Genomic DNA, 14,200 nt, shown 5'->3' with positions numbered 1-14,200 from the left:
GTATGTGTGTGTGTGTGTGTGTGTGTGTGTGTGTGTGTGTGTGTGTGTGTGTGTGTGTGTGTGTGTGTGTGTGTGTGTGTGTGTGTGTGTGCGTGTGTGTGTGTGCATGTAAGCATACTAGCCGATGTGTGTGTGCTTGAGTGAGTACAAGTGTCGGTATAATTGTGTCCGTGTTTTGAATAATGGTATAGACATCCTTCTTTTTGAGCTATGATCAAAAAACGCTTTTTGTGCATTAAGGGACTTAAAGCTGAGATGTGTGCTGGAGAAAGTCAATGCCAGAGATGTGTGTGCATGTGTGTGTGTGTGTGTGTGTGTGTGTGTGTGTGTGTGTGTGTGTGTGTGTGTGTGTGTGTGTGTGTGTGTGTGTGTGTGTGTATAGTTTCTATGAAGAAGCAGCCTTTGATTTGACATATTGTCTAACAGAGACGAACGCTTAAAGCAACGTTTAAAGCAACGTTTTTGACTAAACGTAATATGTCTATTTTGCCACGTACGATTTTGTATATGAAAATTAAAGCATGTTTTTAAACCTGGTCCTTTATCTTTAAGTATTGAGTGTAGTGTGGCAATGAACATAATAATAAAAACTCATATTGCTTTTAAGCAAAAAGAAAGTGTGGACAGAAATTAAGAGAACTTAAGATGTCCCCTTTGGCATTAATCTCTAATTTGTCCCTAGAGCATGACAAGAACCTTCGTTAACATCAAGGGGAAGGCGATTAGCATTTTTTGCTGGGTGGAATCACAAATTATTATTATTAAATCATTTCAAGTCCAGTAATCCAGGAGGGGATATGCTTTGGAGAGTCTACTGGGCAGCAAATATTCATTTTTCCAGCAGGCTGTCCCATTCTTGATTCCATTTCAAATTGGCAAAATCAGTCCGTGATTTAAAAAGTCCTCCATAAAAATTTCAGCTGTATTGTTCACTTCCCAATGTGTGTGTTTTTCTTTTTCATCTCCTGAATTAACCAGGCTGACATTCAGCCCAGGAAAGATCCCTGTTTTTTGTCCTTTACCAGGCTGTGCTCTCTCCCATCTCCGGGCCTTGGTGGGACATGGGAGCACTGTAGCTGGAGTTACTGGCCAATGAGAAAGGGGGGCTGGGCCCGCCCCCGTAGGCCTCCCCCGGGATAGGCTGCAGGGAGTTTGGTAAGCCCGGCTCTGGACTGGGGGTTTCAGCGTGGGAGATCATGTCCGTGAACCTTTGGTCGTCTGAGGGGTGGTGGCCTGAGCCCTCCATGGGTCCGGGTCCAGAGCTCAGGATGTAGGGCGACTCGGCCGGAGACTGAGCCTGCGAGGATGGAGGGCCGTGAGGGAAGAAGTCGTAGTTAGTTCCTGGTCCATAATAGTCACCTTGGTATTCTGCGGAGGGACAGGAGAAAACACCAGGGGTTAGACATTCTATTAAAGTATTTAAATATGCATCAAAATATCCACATTCCCCCACAGCGGTGTGCAGCTTCACACCTCCACCCTTACCTAAGTGGTGAAATTGATCATGTCCAATTTCCAACCAACCAGTCTCCAACAGCCTCATTTGAGTGTATAAACAACTCCACACCTCTCCACCTCAGTTCTCTCGCCTTTTACACACTGCATTCATCTCCCTCACTCATTCAGCTCGCAGCCATGCGTGCCTCTCGATGGATTCCCCTGCTGAAACTTCGGGATTTGGATGAGGAACTCCAGAATGATTTTCCTGCCAGGTCCTGTCGCCTGCATCTCCTCTCCGTCACGGCTGGTGCAGCTTCCAGCAACATCCATCCCCTCTCCTCTACCTCACTGGGCTGTGGCTACTTCCTGAGCTACACAGATCACGCTCAATTATTCCCAGCATGCAATCCATCTAGGAGTGCAACTATCAATGATTTTCATTATCAATTATACTGCTAAATGTTTTTTTGATAAAATGTTTGGTCTGTAAAGTCAGAAAACAGTGCAAGATGTCCATATCAATTTCCTAGAGCACAGAGTGGTATCCTTACATTACTAGATTTGTCCAACCCACAGTCCAAAAACACAATTTACAATTATTTATAGATATTCTAAGAAGCTTGGTAAATAACTAAAAATATGAATTGATTATTTAAATGTTCCAATTGAATGTTGGACAATCGACTAATCAAACAATTTAGTAACCGCTCTTAATCCATTTGTATTACTCCATTATTCCATCAAACCACACCTAGCTGTTGTGTTTTTATCCACAATAACAGGTTTGGATCATCAATAGCTTTCCATACAAGTCCAGTCATTTGTGCAGCATCACAATCATCATAAGACAAAATTGTTCTCTATGCAAACTGCATTAAGCCTTTAATATTTCAGCCAATCATCATGAAGATCTATGTTGGGGCCTAAATTCAATGGTTTCATATGTTTAACAACATATGCATCAATCAGAAGCAATGGCTTTTTTAGTCTGTAAATTCATCTAGTACATCATTCATGGTGGCCCTACAGCAAAAGTTAGTGGATCACCAATGTCGAGGATTCATCCACTGGGGGAAATGAATGTCCTTACCAAAACAGTCTGACCAACCAAAACCCAATAATATATATTTTCCATCAAATAAAACAACTAACTTGAGGTTTAAAACCCCCCTCTCTCCAATATTAAACAAAGCGTGGTGATGACTGATGTTTTTATTGTATAAAGTAATTCAACTTTCTCATGGCTTTCACTTGAAAGCGCTGCAGCAGAAACTGGCATATTAATGACACAATACAGCCCAAATTCCTTGCTTTCACACAAATCTCCAGCACACACACGGATTTACAAATCTTCCCTTCATAACCTCTAACACTGACTGACATGTTTACGCCTCCGAGAGGTTTCAGCGCAGTTTTTCGCACCAGACTAATGTTTAATATCTGCAGGTATTTTCATATTCATGTCTCCAACGTGAAGTCATTATTTATAAGTTTACTTTGAATGTATCTTGAATTCTGTCCAGGATTCAAAACTAAAGGCTTTACTTTTTTTTGGTGTAACTTCTCTCGAGTAATGTCTAGCCGTGCAGAAACCTTTGTATATCTCTATGATATTTGCCCCCACCCAAAAATACAACCTTGTGCTCACAGCGTGGAAACATTTGGATTACAATTATTAACAGCATTTTCACAACAATGTCCTTGTTCCTTTATCTGTGACTATTTATTTGTTAGTCAACAGGGAAGCAGGAAAAAACACTGTCCATTGCTCTGAGTATTTAACTACAATAATTCTGAATATCTCAAAGCTTGAATAACCCAGAACTAACAGTAGATGATGCAAAAGGTTTTAAATTAGGATGAACCAACCCTTATTTGATTCCCAGCACTGAGCATCACTTTTAGATCTTTGCTATAAACCAGAGAAATGTGATTAACACTCACTTAAGCTGTATTCCAATGTAATTTTTGTATGTGTTTCTGTTTCACTATATCTTAATGGTTTTAATGTGTTGTTTTCATTCTTGTGAAGCACTTTAAAATGGTCTTGTGTTGAAATGTGCTATTCAAATAAACGTGCCTTCCCTATGTGTGCATAGAGAACCAAGCAGCAGGGGATATATCCTTGATATTAGCTGAGTTTGTTACCATTGGATATTGCTAAGCTAGGGAAGGTTTTTCTCCCCATTTCCAGTCTATAAACAAAGCTAACTGGCTGATAGTGGTATAAAAGCTGATAGCTAGACTAATGAGAATATTTACCAACATGTACAAATATTATTTTATTAATAAAGAAGAGACTGTAGAAGTCACCGCTTTACAATCCTTTCAACACGGCCACAGTCTCAAAAGGAAGCAGACCTGGACAAGAAACCGGCTTGCAATATGTAAAGAGTTGATATGGCAAAAGTACTGGAGGCCACCCTTTTGCATATTCAATTTGACTTACTATTCCCTAAAACATTTATTGAGTTGTTTATACCGTCAGAACAGTTTATAAAGGATTCCCCCACTCCACATGTAGCCAATTACTCCACAAACCGTTTGCATCCATTAACAATTACAAGCCCCCGCCTGCCTTCTGCTTCTCCCCGCTTCCATATTCTCCTTCCAAATGTACATCCACCCTCTGCTCCAAATTACCTCAGATACATTAAATCCATTCTGTTTCTACACCACCTTGAACTGAGATCGATGGCAGACTTCTTCCCGCTGCCCCAGATGTTGCACTAGCATTTATGCACTCCCACCATATGCTCTTGTCCCTCTTATTTCAGTCTAAACAGGCAGCTAACAGGTTACATATCAAGAAATACGGTGCCTAATTATAACAACTGCATTTATTTGCTGTTGCCCGTTGCTTTTGGAAAGTATCAACAGGAACAATAGGAGCCGACATGACTTTACAAACACGCTAATTATTTGATCTCACAAACAGGACCCTGCTAGTTTGGCCGACCTTGAGAGTAAACAACAAGCGTGTGTTTTGTGGCCTGCGTGGCGTGTGTGTGTGTGAGATGGGGGTGGGGATTGAGGAAAGGGGGTGTTGGCTCTGTAAACTATAATTACCCTCGCGCATGCAGACACACAGGTATTCCTGCCTCGCTAAGCAGCAGCGGAGGAACATAAGGAGGCAGCGAGCTCGGATAGAGACCAACAGACTGGCTTGTTGCTGCTGCGGCACAATAGGGTGTGAAAAGCAGCGTGCGAAGAAAGCAGGAGAGTGAGGGATGAAGGTTTTGTCCTACGTTTCCCCCTCCCACTCCCTGCCTCGCAGCCTTGACAGCTTCAGCTCATTGTATCTTCAATGCCCCGGCCTTTCAGGTAGATGTGCAGGAGCTGTATAGAAACCATGCCTCTCAGACTGTCCTTGAAAAACAAACTGCTGATATACATGACAGGTGCATCTGATTTATTCCTGCAGTTCAGTGTGGAGCCGTTGTTGTTGTTGTTATAGCATGCCGGCCATCTGCTATTGTCATCAAATGTCTTTTTTTTCTTGACCAACTGAGGCTTTAATAGCATACAATCGAGATTCTTCAGAGGGATATTGATTTGAAGGAGTCCTTACACCAACTGGAGATTGCATAGCTTTTTGAGTAAGAATAGAAAATACAGTGTAAATAAATAAATGCTTATAATTTCATCAGAAATTCATTTGAATATGTGGAAAACTAGGTGGAGCCTATCTCCAGAACTCAATTAAGAGATGATTTCACAATTGTAATAGCTACAAATATTCAAAAGGCTTGTTATGCTGCAGGTCAGTCAGACACATAGTTATTTTAATTTGCAGTTTCCTGGTCACCACATGAAGCTCTACATGTTTTCATCTAAGCCGGCCAAAAGAAAGTCATTACTAATGTTATTGCTAAAGAGGTGTTTATAGTTGACCTGAAAGGTTATAATGTAATATGCAAATTACATTTTAATATAAAATCGCATGTCAGTGTTTTGTTGGTTGGAGTTCTTCTTCCGAATATTTATCTTTTAATGGTCGAAATATTCGCCATTAATTATTGCAATGCTTTTTTTTCTTTAAAACTTATAAAAAAACCTGCTATAACATCTCAGTTCTCTTAAAAAGAGTCTAAACATTGACCCTAATCATTTGTTAAAGACACAGCAAATGTATATTCAACATGGTAATTAAGAACTTTGCAGAAAAGGGATGACGTTCAAGAAGTGACTTTTTGTTCAAATGTTCAAAATCCCACAAAAACTAGTTTTGTATTTTTTTTTTATAAATGAAAACACATGATCTTTTGAGTTCAAATGAATGACTAAAATGTGCCACCCCTCCTGTGGTCTGATTGGAATACATCTCTCCAGCATGAGCACTGTAGGACTGAGAGTCAGTTTGTGAGAATTTAGCAGGTTTAATAATTATTTCGAGCCTTCAGAATCTTTATAGAAAAACTTAAATTAGAAAAACAGCTCTTGAACTTTCACAGAGCATTCCCACAAATGAAAGACTGATCATATTATCTATTTTTGTACAGAAGATTAATGGACTTAAAAGAAAGAATCACGTGCATCTTGTTTTCCAAAACAAATACCCTTTACCCTCTGCAGTGTTTAGTGGATGAAAAATACGCTTTATGTAATCTTCCTGCAGCCTCACACGGTAACTATTAGCAGTGTTTGTAAAATACAATTCAAGTATAAAAGTGAGGATGAACCCAGCATAGAGGTGATTTTGTGATCACATTTGCTGAACAAAGTAGAACCCCAACATTTTTGCAATAATCATGCAAAAATGACCCATGATATTTAAGACATATAGGACTTGTAAATGTAAAGTTAAGTAAAGTGGCCCTGCGTGTTTTGTGAACACTTTCATTCTTACCTCCGTAATAACCGTAGGCCCCGGGTCCTAAGATGTCGGGATCCTCCAGCCTTCCTCCCAGGGGCCTCATCCTCCTCGGGCCCCTGAAGAAGGCGTGCCGCCGGGCCCCCAGAGCACTCAGCTGCTTCATTCGTCGCTCTTTGGACCTTCTGTTCTGAAACCAGACCTGCATCAAACCAGGAAGACAAGAAAAAGATGATCACCATGACACTGCTTTATCACTGTTAGCTTCTAATGTCTCATGCGAAGAGTACAAACCATTGTAAGATGTAAAATCTGATCCTGATAACTACAAGATTCAGTCTGTTGCATCATGCACAAACACAAAATACTAACAGAATTGAAAACAAATGTATATTAATCAGCTTCATTTAAATCCTGATCACTTTGGTTCATTTCACAGATCTGTTCAACTTCATGCTCACTGTTACAGAGTTTGTATGAAGCATCATTAAAATGCAGATTTGAATAGATTCAAGCCTTTGAAAGGGCTGGTATTTAAAAGCTAAATAGTCATTCTTTATGAAGAAATAAATGTGCATCTGTTTCATCATCCTCCCACTTCTCCGAAAGCTCTGTAAACATTTTGAAATGTATTTACAGTATTGTTTCGCGTTCTTTTAGGTTTAGATTCTCGGATCTTGGCATTCAAATGGCACAAACAAACTCCTCTAATGCTGTTAAAGTTCAACTAAACGTGTAAACCATTCAAATGCAGTTCCAGTTCACAGAAAATGTTAAAACCAACCAAAATATCAGATTTGCATAGTTTTATACCAGAATCTTTCGGTACCTGTAATTCACCCTTTTATATACATAATAGAAGTGTGACAATATTTCTCCAGAAAGCACAAAGTATCAAAGGAGAAAAGTCTCATAAAGATGTTCTGTTTAAAATGAAACGTGTTATCTATGATTGTATACAAATACACAATACAGAGGATTAGCAATTGTGCCCCAACACACAACCTAATGCAACTTAGCAACGTTCAAATAAACAGTTAAACCTTCAAATCAGAGCCTTTTCACCAACGTTAGATAAACTGTCTTTGAAGAGGAACAAAGGAGGATTTGACTACACACCATATGGAAGAGTGTCTGCATTATAAGCACATAACATATCTTGTTTCTCCTTTGCATCACTGCTGTATAATGATGTATGCTCACCCCAGCCAGGCTACACCAGAGGCAAAATCCCACTGTGCTAGAGATTAGCAACAACATACACACAAAAACACCTAAAACCACTTAGACGCTGTTCTATGTGCTCCGGCGGCAGAGGCGACACCTGCTTATTGAGAACAATCGTCTAACTGTAGGGTACATTTTTATGGAAATGCTCCCGCTCCCCTCGAGAGAGCGTTGCTTAGGGATTACATACACATGCTGGAGAAAGCAGCGTGGCTCACAGGGCTCCCCGTGTTGAAAGCAATGGTATTTAACACACAGTGAGCAAGGAGGAGGAGGAAGATGACGAAACACAGCCTCCATTTTGGCTCCAAGCAACACACAGGGGTGGGGATCACAGCGGAGGGACGACTGCCTGATTGATTGATTGATTGATTGATTTATTGACTGCTTGATTGAGCTCTGTTGATGCAGCTCTCACACACGCACACACAGCAGCCTGCAGTATATGATATAGAAGGGGCTCTGGAGAGGCCCTGGTCTGCTCTGATATGCAGTGGGAACAGGCTGCAAGTGAGTAAGAGCAGAGAGGTGGGAAAGGGGAGGGTGGTATGTAAATCTGTGAAATCAGCGATAATTACAGTGAGTGCACAAAAAGCCACATCACAGTTGGCAGGGATGGTGCTAATCATCCTGACACAGTCTGCAACTCAGACACTGTATGTGTGTTTCTGTGTGTTTCTGTGTATTTGTGTTTGAGGGTGAAAAAGGCAGACAGGGTCCAAAACAGTGTGTGTTTGTGTTTAACTGCAAATCATGTTTGGAGGTTCTCCTGCCTCTGGCAAAACACAAAACTAACCTTTTACTAATTTCATGGCTGTGCAACATGTTTGATTACTAAAAGAACCACTGTCTGCACAAAATAAATTACATTCTTCAAAAAAAAAAGAAGGTATTTATTATATCCATGTATCAGTAAATTGGATTTGTAGAACTTAATTTCAGGGCATAAATGAACGCCTGCAGGTGTACAGCGACGTGGAAATTAAACACAAATAGGAGTGGAATTTATAGGAATTAAAAAAAGTGGAATGAACAGAACATATTTTTTAAAGTAGTGGTTTAAATAAAATCATTAGTGGAATTATTCTAAAAGCAGAAAAACAAATTAAAAAATGTGAAATGTAGAATATTTTAGGGCTACTTTAAATGAAAAAAGACAGGGGAGATTACATTGTCATGTGGGGAAATAAAACTCATTTTAGGCCACACACTGCTTCCACTGATTGAGTTTTACTATAAGACTGTTGTTAAAATACAAATTATAATGCAAGATGACAAAGATTGTACTTGTCACGTGTTTAGGCAATTATCCCCATTTTAGAAATATTTGTATCATTATTATTTGAGATTACAATTCCATCAAAAATGGCTTTAGTAATAGAAAACGTGCACATATGGAATTCGTTGGGGATAATGTCAGATTGAATCTATATGCAGCTAATATAGCAAATTATGTTTGACATTTCTCTAACACATGATGAGACCTTCAATTAAAAACTCAGTTAATTCCAGCTAAATCAAAAAGCAATTTATAATCCGTAATTTGTCTCTAATTTGTCTTTGTCTCTGGTGACCCTCCCCTATTTCATTCACTTTTACCCACACGCTCACAGCTGATCCTACCTGGATGACGCGCATGTTTAGTCCTGTTTCCTGGGCCAGTTGTTCCCGGATGTGCCGGGTGGGTTTCGGCGTCGCGACAAACGCGGCCTTTAACGTTTCCAGCTGCTTGGCCTTGATGGTGGTCCGGGGCCCCCGCCTTTTGGTCCCCGAGTTCTGCTCCTCATTCTCAATATTGTTCGTTTCCTTATCAGAGGACGTGGAATTGTCCGTCTCTTTTATGTCGTCCTGTATTGGGTCCTGCAGATCCGGCGATAAACTCCTATCTGTACACGACGACACTGAGGGGCAAACAAACAAGAGGAAGGTCACGATCCGAAATGTCACGCAAGAGGAGGAAAGGGGGGGGGTTAATTAGGCTTGGAGATGCACAGCGGCAACACTAGAAAATATGCATTCAAAATATGTGTCATATTTCATTGAACACTGTCAGAAAAAAGGCACAAGGGTGAGATTTCCCTCCTACTTGATTGTGAATGTGCACTATCCTCTTTTTAATTCACCTTTTAGTTATATTACCTATGTTACATTTTTTTTCTATGTTATAGGCTATTCAACGTCTCTGTTATGCTCAATGTATGTCTTCTATTGGTATTATACATTTTCTGTGGCTGAGATGAGCGTTGGACTGCATTTCTGCTTAACACATTAAGCTTAATATTATATTATTATTATTATTATTACTTATTGAAGGTATTTGCAGATTTCATAAAATAGCTTGTTAAATATATCACTGAAAACTATTTCTGATTAAATACATACAGAAGGCTACATTGCACATGATTGAATATCACACACAAATACGTCTATGTACACATGTGGGCCGTTCAGGATAAGGGAGCGTCAGTCTGAATGCACAGGCGGGATGGGGATGAATAGACTGCGGGAAGAGGAGCTGGACACACTAACGTCATCCCCAGCGGATCCTGGTGTACAATAATAGAAAGCCATTGTCCTGCGGAAGGCAAATATTGAAACCAATCATCTGACAAGGTTGTTGTGAAATGCTCTCCACGGACAAAGCAAAGGTTCAACAAAAAACTGAATATGACGGGACGTTATAGGCTCCATCATATTTCCCTCCATTCAAAAGCCAATTATATTTATCAGATGTGGATTTATTTATTTGTCCAGAACAAGGCGATTTGAGATGGAAAAAGAGACGAACACACACTGATCACGGCTTATTATCGCGTTGATTACCTGAGTTCAAGTTGACTTCCTTAATGGCCCCGGAGCTGGCGTAATCTTCTTTGCACACAAACTTGTTTTCGTCTATCACGTAAAGCTCCTCTCCCGTGGACAGCTGCTTGTTACACACCATGCAGGTGAAGCAGTTCAGGTGGAACACTTTGTTGCGCGCTTTGCGGACCAGGTCGTTTGGAGAGATGCCCTGCAGACAGCCCGCGCATTTAGTGCCAAACCGCCTGCAAAAAACGAAAAAATAATGTCAAATATATGTTGTTTTTTTGTTATTAAATACAAAAGCGAGATTGCATCGAGTTAAGGCCCAAACAAAATTATGACAGAAGAAGCGCAAAAAGCCCTTGTTGGGGACAAGACATGATTTAAAAAATCAGCCTTGATTTTCTCCAAATAACCATATCAGCAATAATAAGAAGTGATAATTATATCATAATAGTTTGGTAGGAATAGTTCCAGCACTAACACTTACACAATCCAAAATATAATAATGCTAAAACTGTTTTTATTTCCAGCCAAATATTATACTAGCACATACCAGCACAGAGTAATAATAACAGAATGATAATAATTGCAATAATAATAATAATATATTTTAACACTAAAACAATGCTTAGACAATGCTTCTCATGATTCCAGTAAAAGTCCGTATAATAATACATTAGCAGTACTATTAAATATTTTTGTAAAGTATCCTATGTATTTAGTAATAAGTAAAAAAACATTCACAATAAACAAAAAAGCAGACGCATGTCACCTGTCTCTATCTTCTGGGAACATAGTAGCGACGGAGAAGCGTTCAAACGAAAGAAATCAAATAGGAAAAAAAAATCAGTCTTTGCCTTTTTTATATTGAGGATCGAGAGAAAACGCATGCTCATTATTTTTGATGGAGGTGCTCTGACAATAACCCCACGCAAAACGTATTAGTGACAATCAACACATTGTAGCCACGGATATATTATAGGATTAAGCAGAGTAGGAGCATTTTAGCGTGAAAATCTTCTCTTAATCCATATTCACCCGCTTAAATACCGAGTGGGAAGACTCATCAATTTGATACACAAATAACCCAAAAATAAATTCTGCAGCATACCCCCCCTGATTTGGAAGGACTGCTTTTGTATTTGCATAATGGAGGAAAGGGATGAAATAAATCACACCTGAGTATTATTAAGAGTTATTCAGTGAGTGTTTATCACCTGCATTAATGCTTTTACTAATATGAAGAGTTTAAAGGCAGATGTTGGCTCTCTTTGGGACTGTTATACCTGGATTTTCAGCCGGCCTGTCGGGGGGTGCTTAAGCCTCAGGGTGAAAGCAAGCACTCCTTTTGTGAAGCATTGTTTTAACACTAATGTAGGCTTGTCTCTCCATTTGCAATGGTATCGCTCCACTGTCCCCTCTTTCACATGCATGGCCAAGCCTCCCCCAGCGAAAGGGCACAACTCTACTTACACAACAAATGGACATATTAGGGTGATTACTGTTTCGCCTGGCTAATGGCTGGCCATTTAAATCCACCGCTTGATGGGACCTGCGCTAATATGATGGCCAAGGCCGTGCGAGGCCAATAACAGCCCTTCCGGACAAAGGCTAATGTCTTACATGTCATTAGATAATTTGGGCGAAAATAACTGACACATACAAATGAAAATGATGCTAAGAGAGTGCGACCGGACAAACAAGGGCTTCACTTATCACTCAATTACCTGAGACACTTTTTAGGAATTGTGAAACGGTTAATAGCCTAATGGGTGTTTGGGAAAAAGTGTTGTCTGGATCTGGAAAATAGATAAAAACGCAGAATACGTGGATGCAGAATGAAATTAAATGTTAGTTGTTTTGTTGTAGAGGCCCCATTTTAAAAGGCCAAAAATACACGACTGATCATTTATTTTAAAAGCCTGCAAATTAAATAAATAATGTACACTTCTACATTGGTTTTTGGGCAGCTCTCTTCTGCTGGTAATATATTACACTTGCCTTGATATGTTGGCCTGCCTTTACATATAAATTATTTGCAGGCTTGACTTTGTGGGCCACATTAATATTGCTGGTTTGTTTTTGTATTCCTCTTATCTTTTAATTGTTTGTACCCCTGGAAACATTGACCCTAAATCAAAGTATTGTGCGTATTTTTTTGTAAAGACGGGAGTCAGAGCCCATATTAAATAACTTTGAATCCAGACTCGATACCTGAAAAAGTCAGTTTTGCAATAGAGCTTCCCGTCCCTGGAGAAGCACTTCTCGGAGAGGGCGCAGCTGCACTCGCAGCACTGGACGCACTTGGAGTGCCAGGCTCGGTCCAGCACGTTGAGGAGGAACCGGTCCAGGATGGGCCGTTCACAGCCGGCACAGTGTGCCATCATGTCTCCGGCCTGCAGGACGCCGAGTGCCGACCTGCCCACACGGACTGCACTGCTCGGACTGGGGCAACCCGGGTCTACGGGGAACAACGTCTTGGCTCCGGGTGGTGGGCTGTCAGGCGAAAAGTGGAGGAACCTCCCGTTGAAAGGCAGCAGAGGGACAATCCCCGAGAAGGGTAGTATTAGTCCTGGTCCTGTTCTGCTGCTGTCCTGGCACTTGTCACAATCCACAATCCAAAAGAGAGGACGAGAGGCTTCAGCCGCGCCAGCTGATAGACTGCGTAATGGACAAACCGGACATGTTTTCTCACGCCAACTCAGTTAAAAAATCATTATTCAAACGCGTTTATTTCTAATAATTTATCCCTTCGCTCATGCTTTGTTTTGGTTCCAGTCATTTCCTTACGGGCTCACCTCACGCCGCCACTTTCTCATCACTGTGGCTGTGGTTATCACGAGGATTTGCCAGCGCTCACATTGGATAACGCCCTCGTTAATTCCCGTGGCAGGAGAGCCAATCAGAACACAGTTGTTATGGTTACACGTTCATAGCTGAAGCCTCGGAGCGAACCTGCATCACACACAGGAACACAGGGCCAGGCATGCATGTGGAAGGTTCCATGGTGGGGCACAGAGACACCACTGACTTTATAAGGAAAAACGCATCAGTTAGTGCCACTGAGATCCCCCCTGTAAGATCTTTGATCGGACTTTCAACTCGAAAGTCCACAAAACACGAGGAAGGTTAGGAAATACCTTTACGATAGGCGTTTAAATGGCACGTTGCTGCCACAGAGATGAATGTGAATAGATGCAATGGGAATGGGAGTAGCCGAACAAGGGCTAATGCTACACAACCTCATAATGGCCTTGTGTCAAAACGCTCCTGCATCACATTGAGGCTGTGCAGGCTGCAGAGGAGGGGCCGCGGGCCTTTTCTCATGCAGAAAGCTATTTACAGGGAAATGCGATGGATTAGCTGGAGCTCATCAATAGGGAGAGCCTGGTCACCCGGTGCTTTAACAGAGTGGCCACCAATCGAAGGGAATTTCAATATTTACCAACAGGCTCGTTTTGTTAGTTCGCAGTTAAGCAAACATGCAATACGCTAATTCATGTTAGTGGATGCGGCCGAGAAGCATTTTTTTCTTTCCATGGTAATGATGATTCATTTCAATAACATTAGGTGTGAATTTTGACTCATTTTAAACGATTATAGGTCATCCAAGACAACATTTAGAGAGGAACAGATAAACAACAGCTGGTAGTTATAAGAGATGAAAGAAATGCAATAAAAAGGGTAAATAGACAAATTGTAATGAGTCAATATTATATATTTTCAGTCCTTTATACCTATTTAATTTATTATTAATTATAGTTATGCCAGATAAAAGGACTTATAAATGCATTATAGATCCATTATATTATTTGGCGAAACTTCTTTTTTTCTGACTTTTTTTGCCATTTACATACATACTCAAATCACCTAAGTCAACATGTCCTTGTGTTGCCGAAGGGCACATTGACA

General features: G+C 40.5%; 1 protein-coding gene across 2 annotated transcripts; it reads right to left on the bottom strand.

Annotated features, from left to right (window-relative positions):
• Nucleotides 1–83: 83 nt before the first annotated feature.
• lhx5 (LIM homeobox 5) lies at nucleotides 84–13,074 on the bottom strand. 2 transcript variants are annotated; one of them, XM_010793386.1, is made up of 5 exons: nucleotides 12,503–13,074; nucleotides 10,304–10,527; nucleotides 9,104–9,381; nucleotides 6,290–6,455; nucleotides 84–1,368 (listed from the first exon to the last, which is right to left on the bottom strand). In XM_010793386.1, exons 1-5 carry the CDS (start codon nucleotides 12,673–12,675, stop codon nucleotides 1,019–1,021), a joined length of 1,191 nt encoding a protein of 396 aa, XP_010791688.1. In that variant the 5' UTR covers nucleotides 12,676–13,074; the 3' UTR covers nucleotides 84–1,018. The 2 variants fall into 2 exon arrangements, with proteins under 2 accessions (XP_010791688.1, XP_010791689.1); XM_010793387.1 differs by having other exon boundaries at nucleotides 1,097–1,297.
• Nucleotides 13,075–14,200: the final 1,126 nt, after the last annotated feature.

This window comes from Notothenia coriiceps, unplaced genomic scaffold (genome assembly GCF_000735185.1).
Source record: "Notothenia coriiceps isolate Sejong01 unplaced genomic scaffold, NC01 NC01_scaffold00037244, whole genome shotgun sequence".
In the NCBI taxonomy this organism is placed as follows: Eukaryota; Metazoa; Chordata; class Actinopteri; order Perciformes; family Nototheniidae; genus Notothenia; species Notothenia coriiceps.
This window is presented reverse-complemented; position numbering and strand designations above follow the sequence as displayed.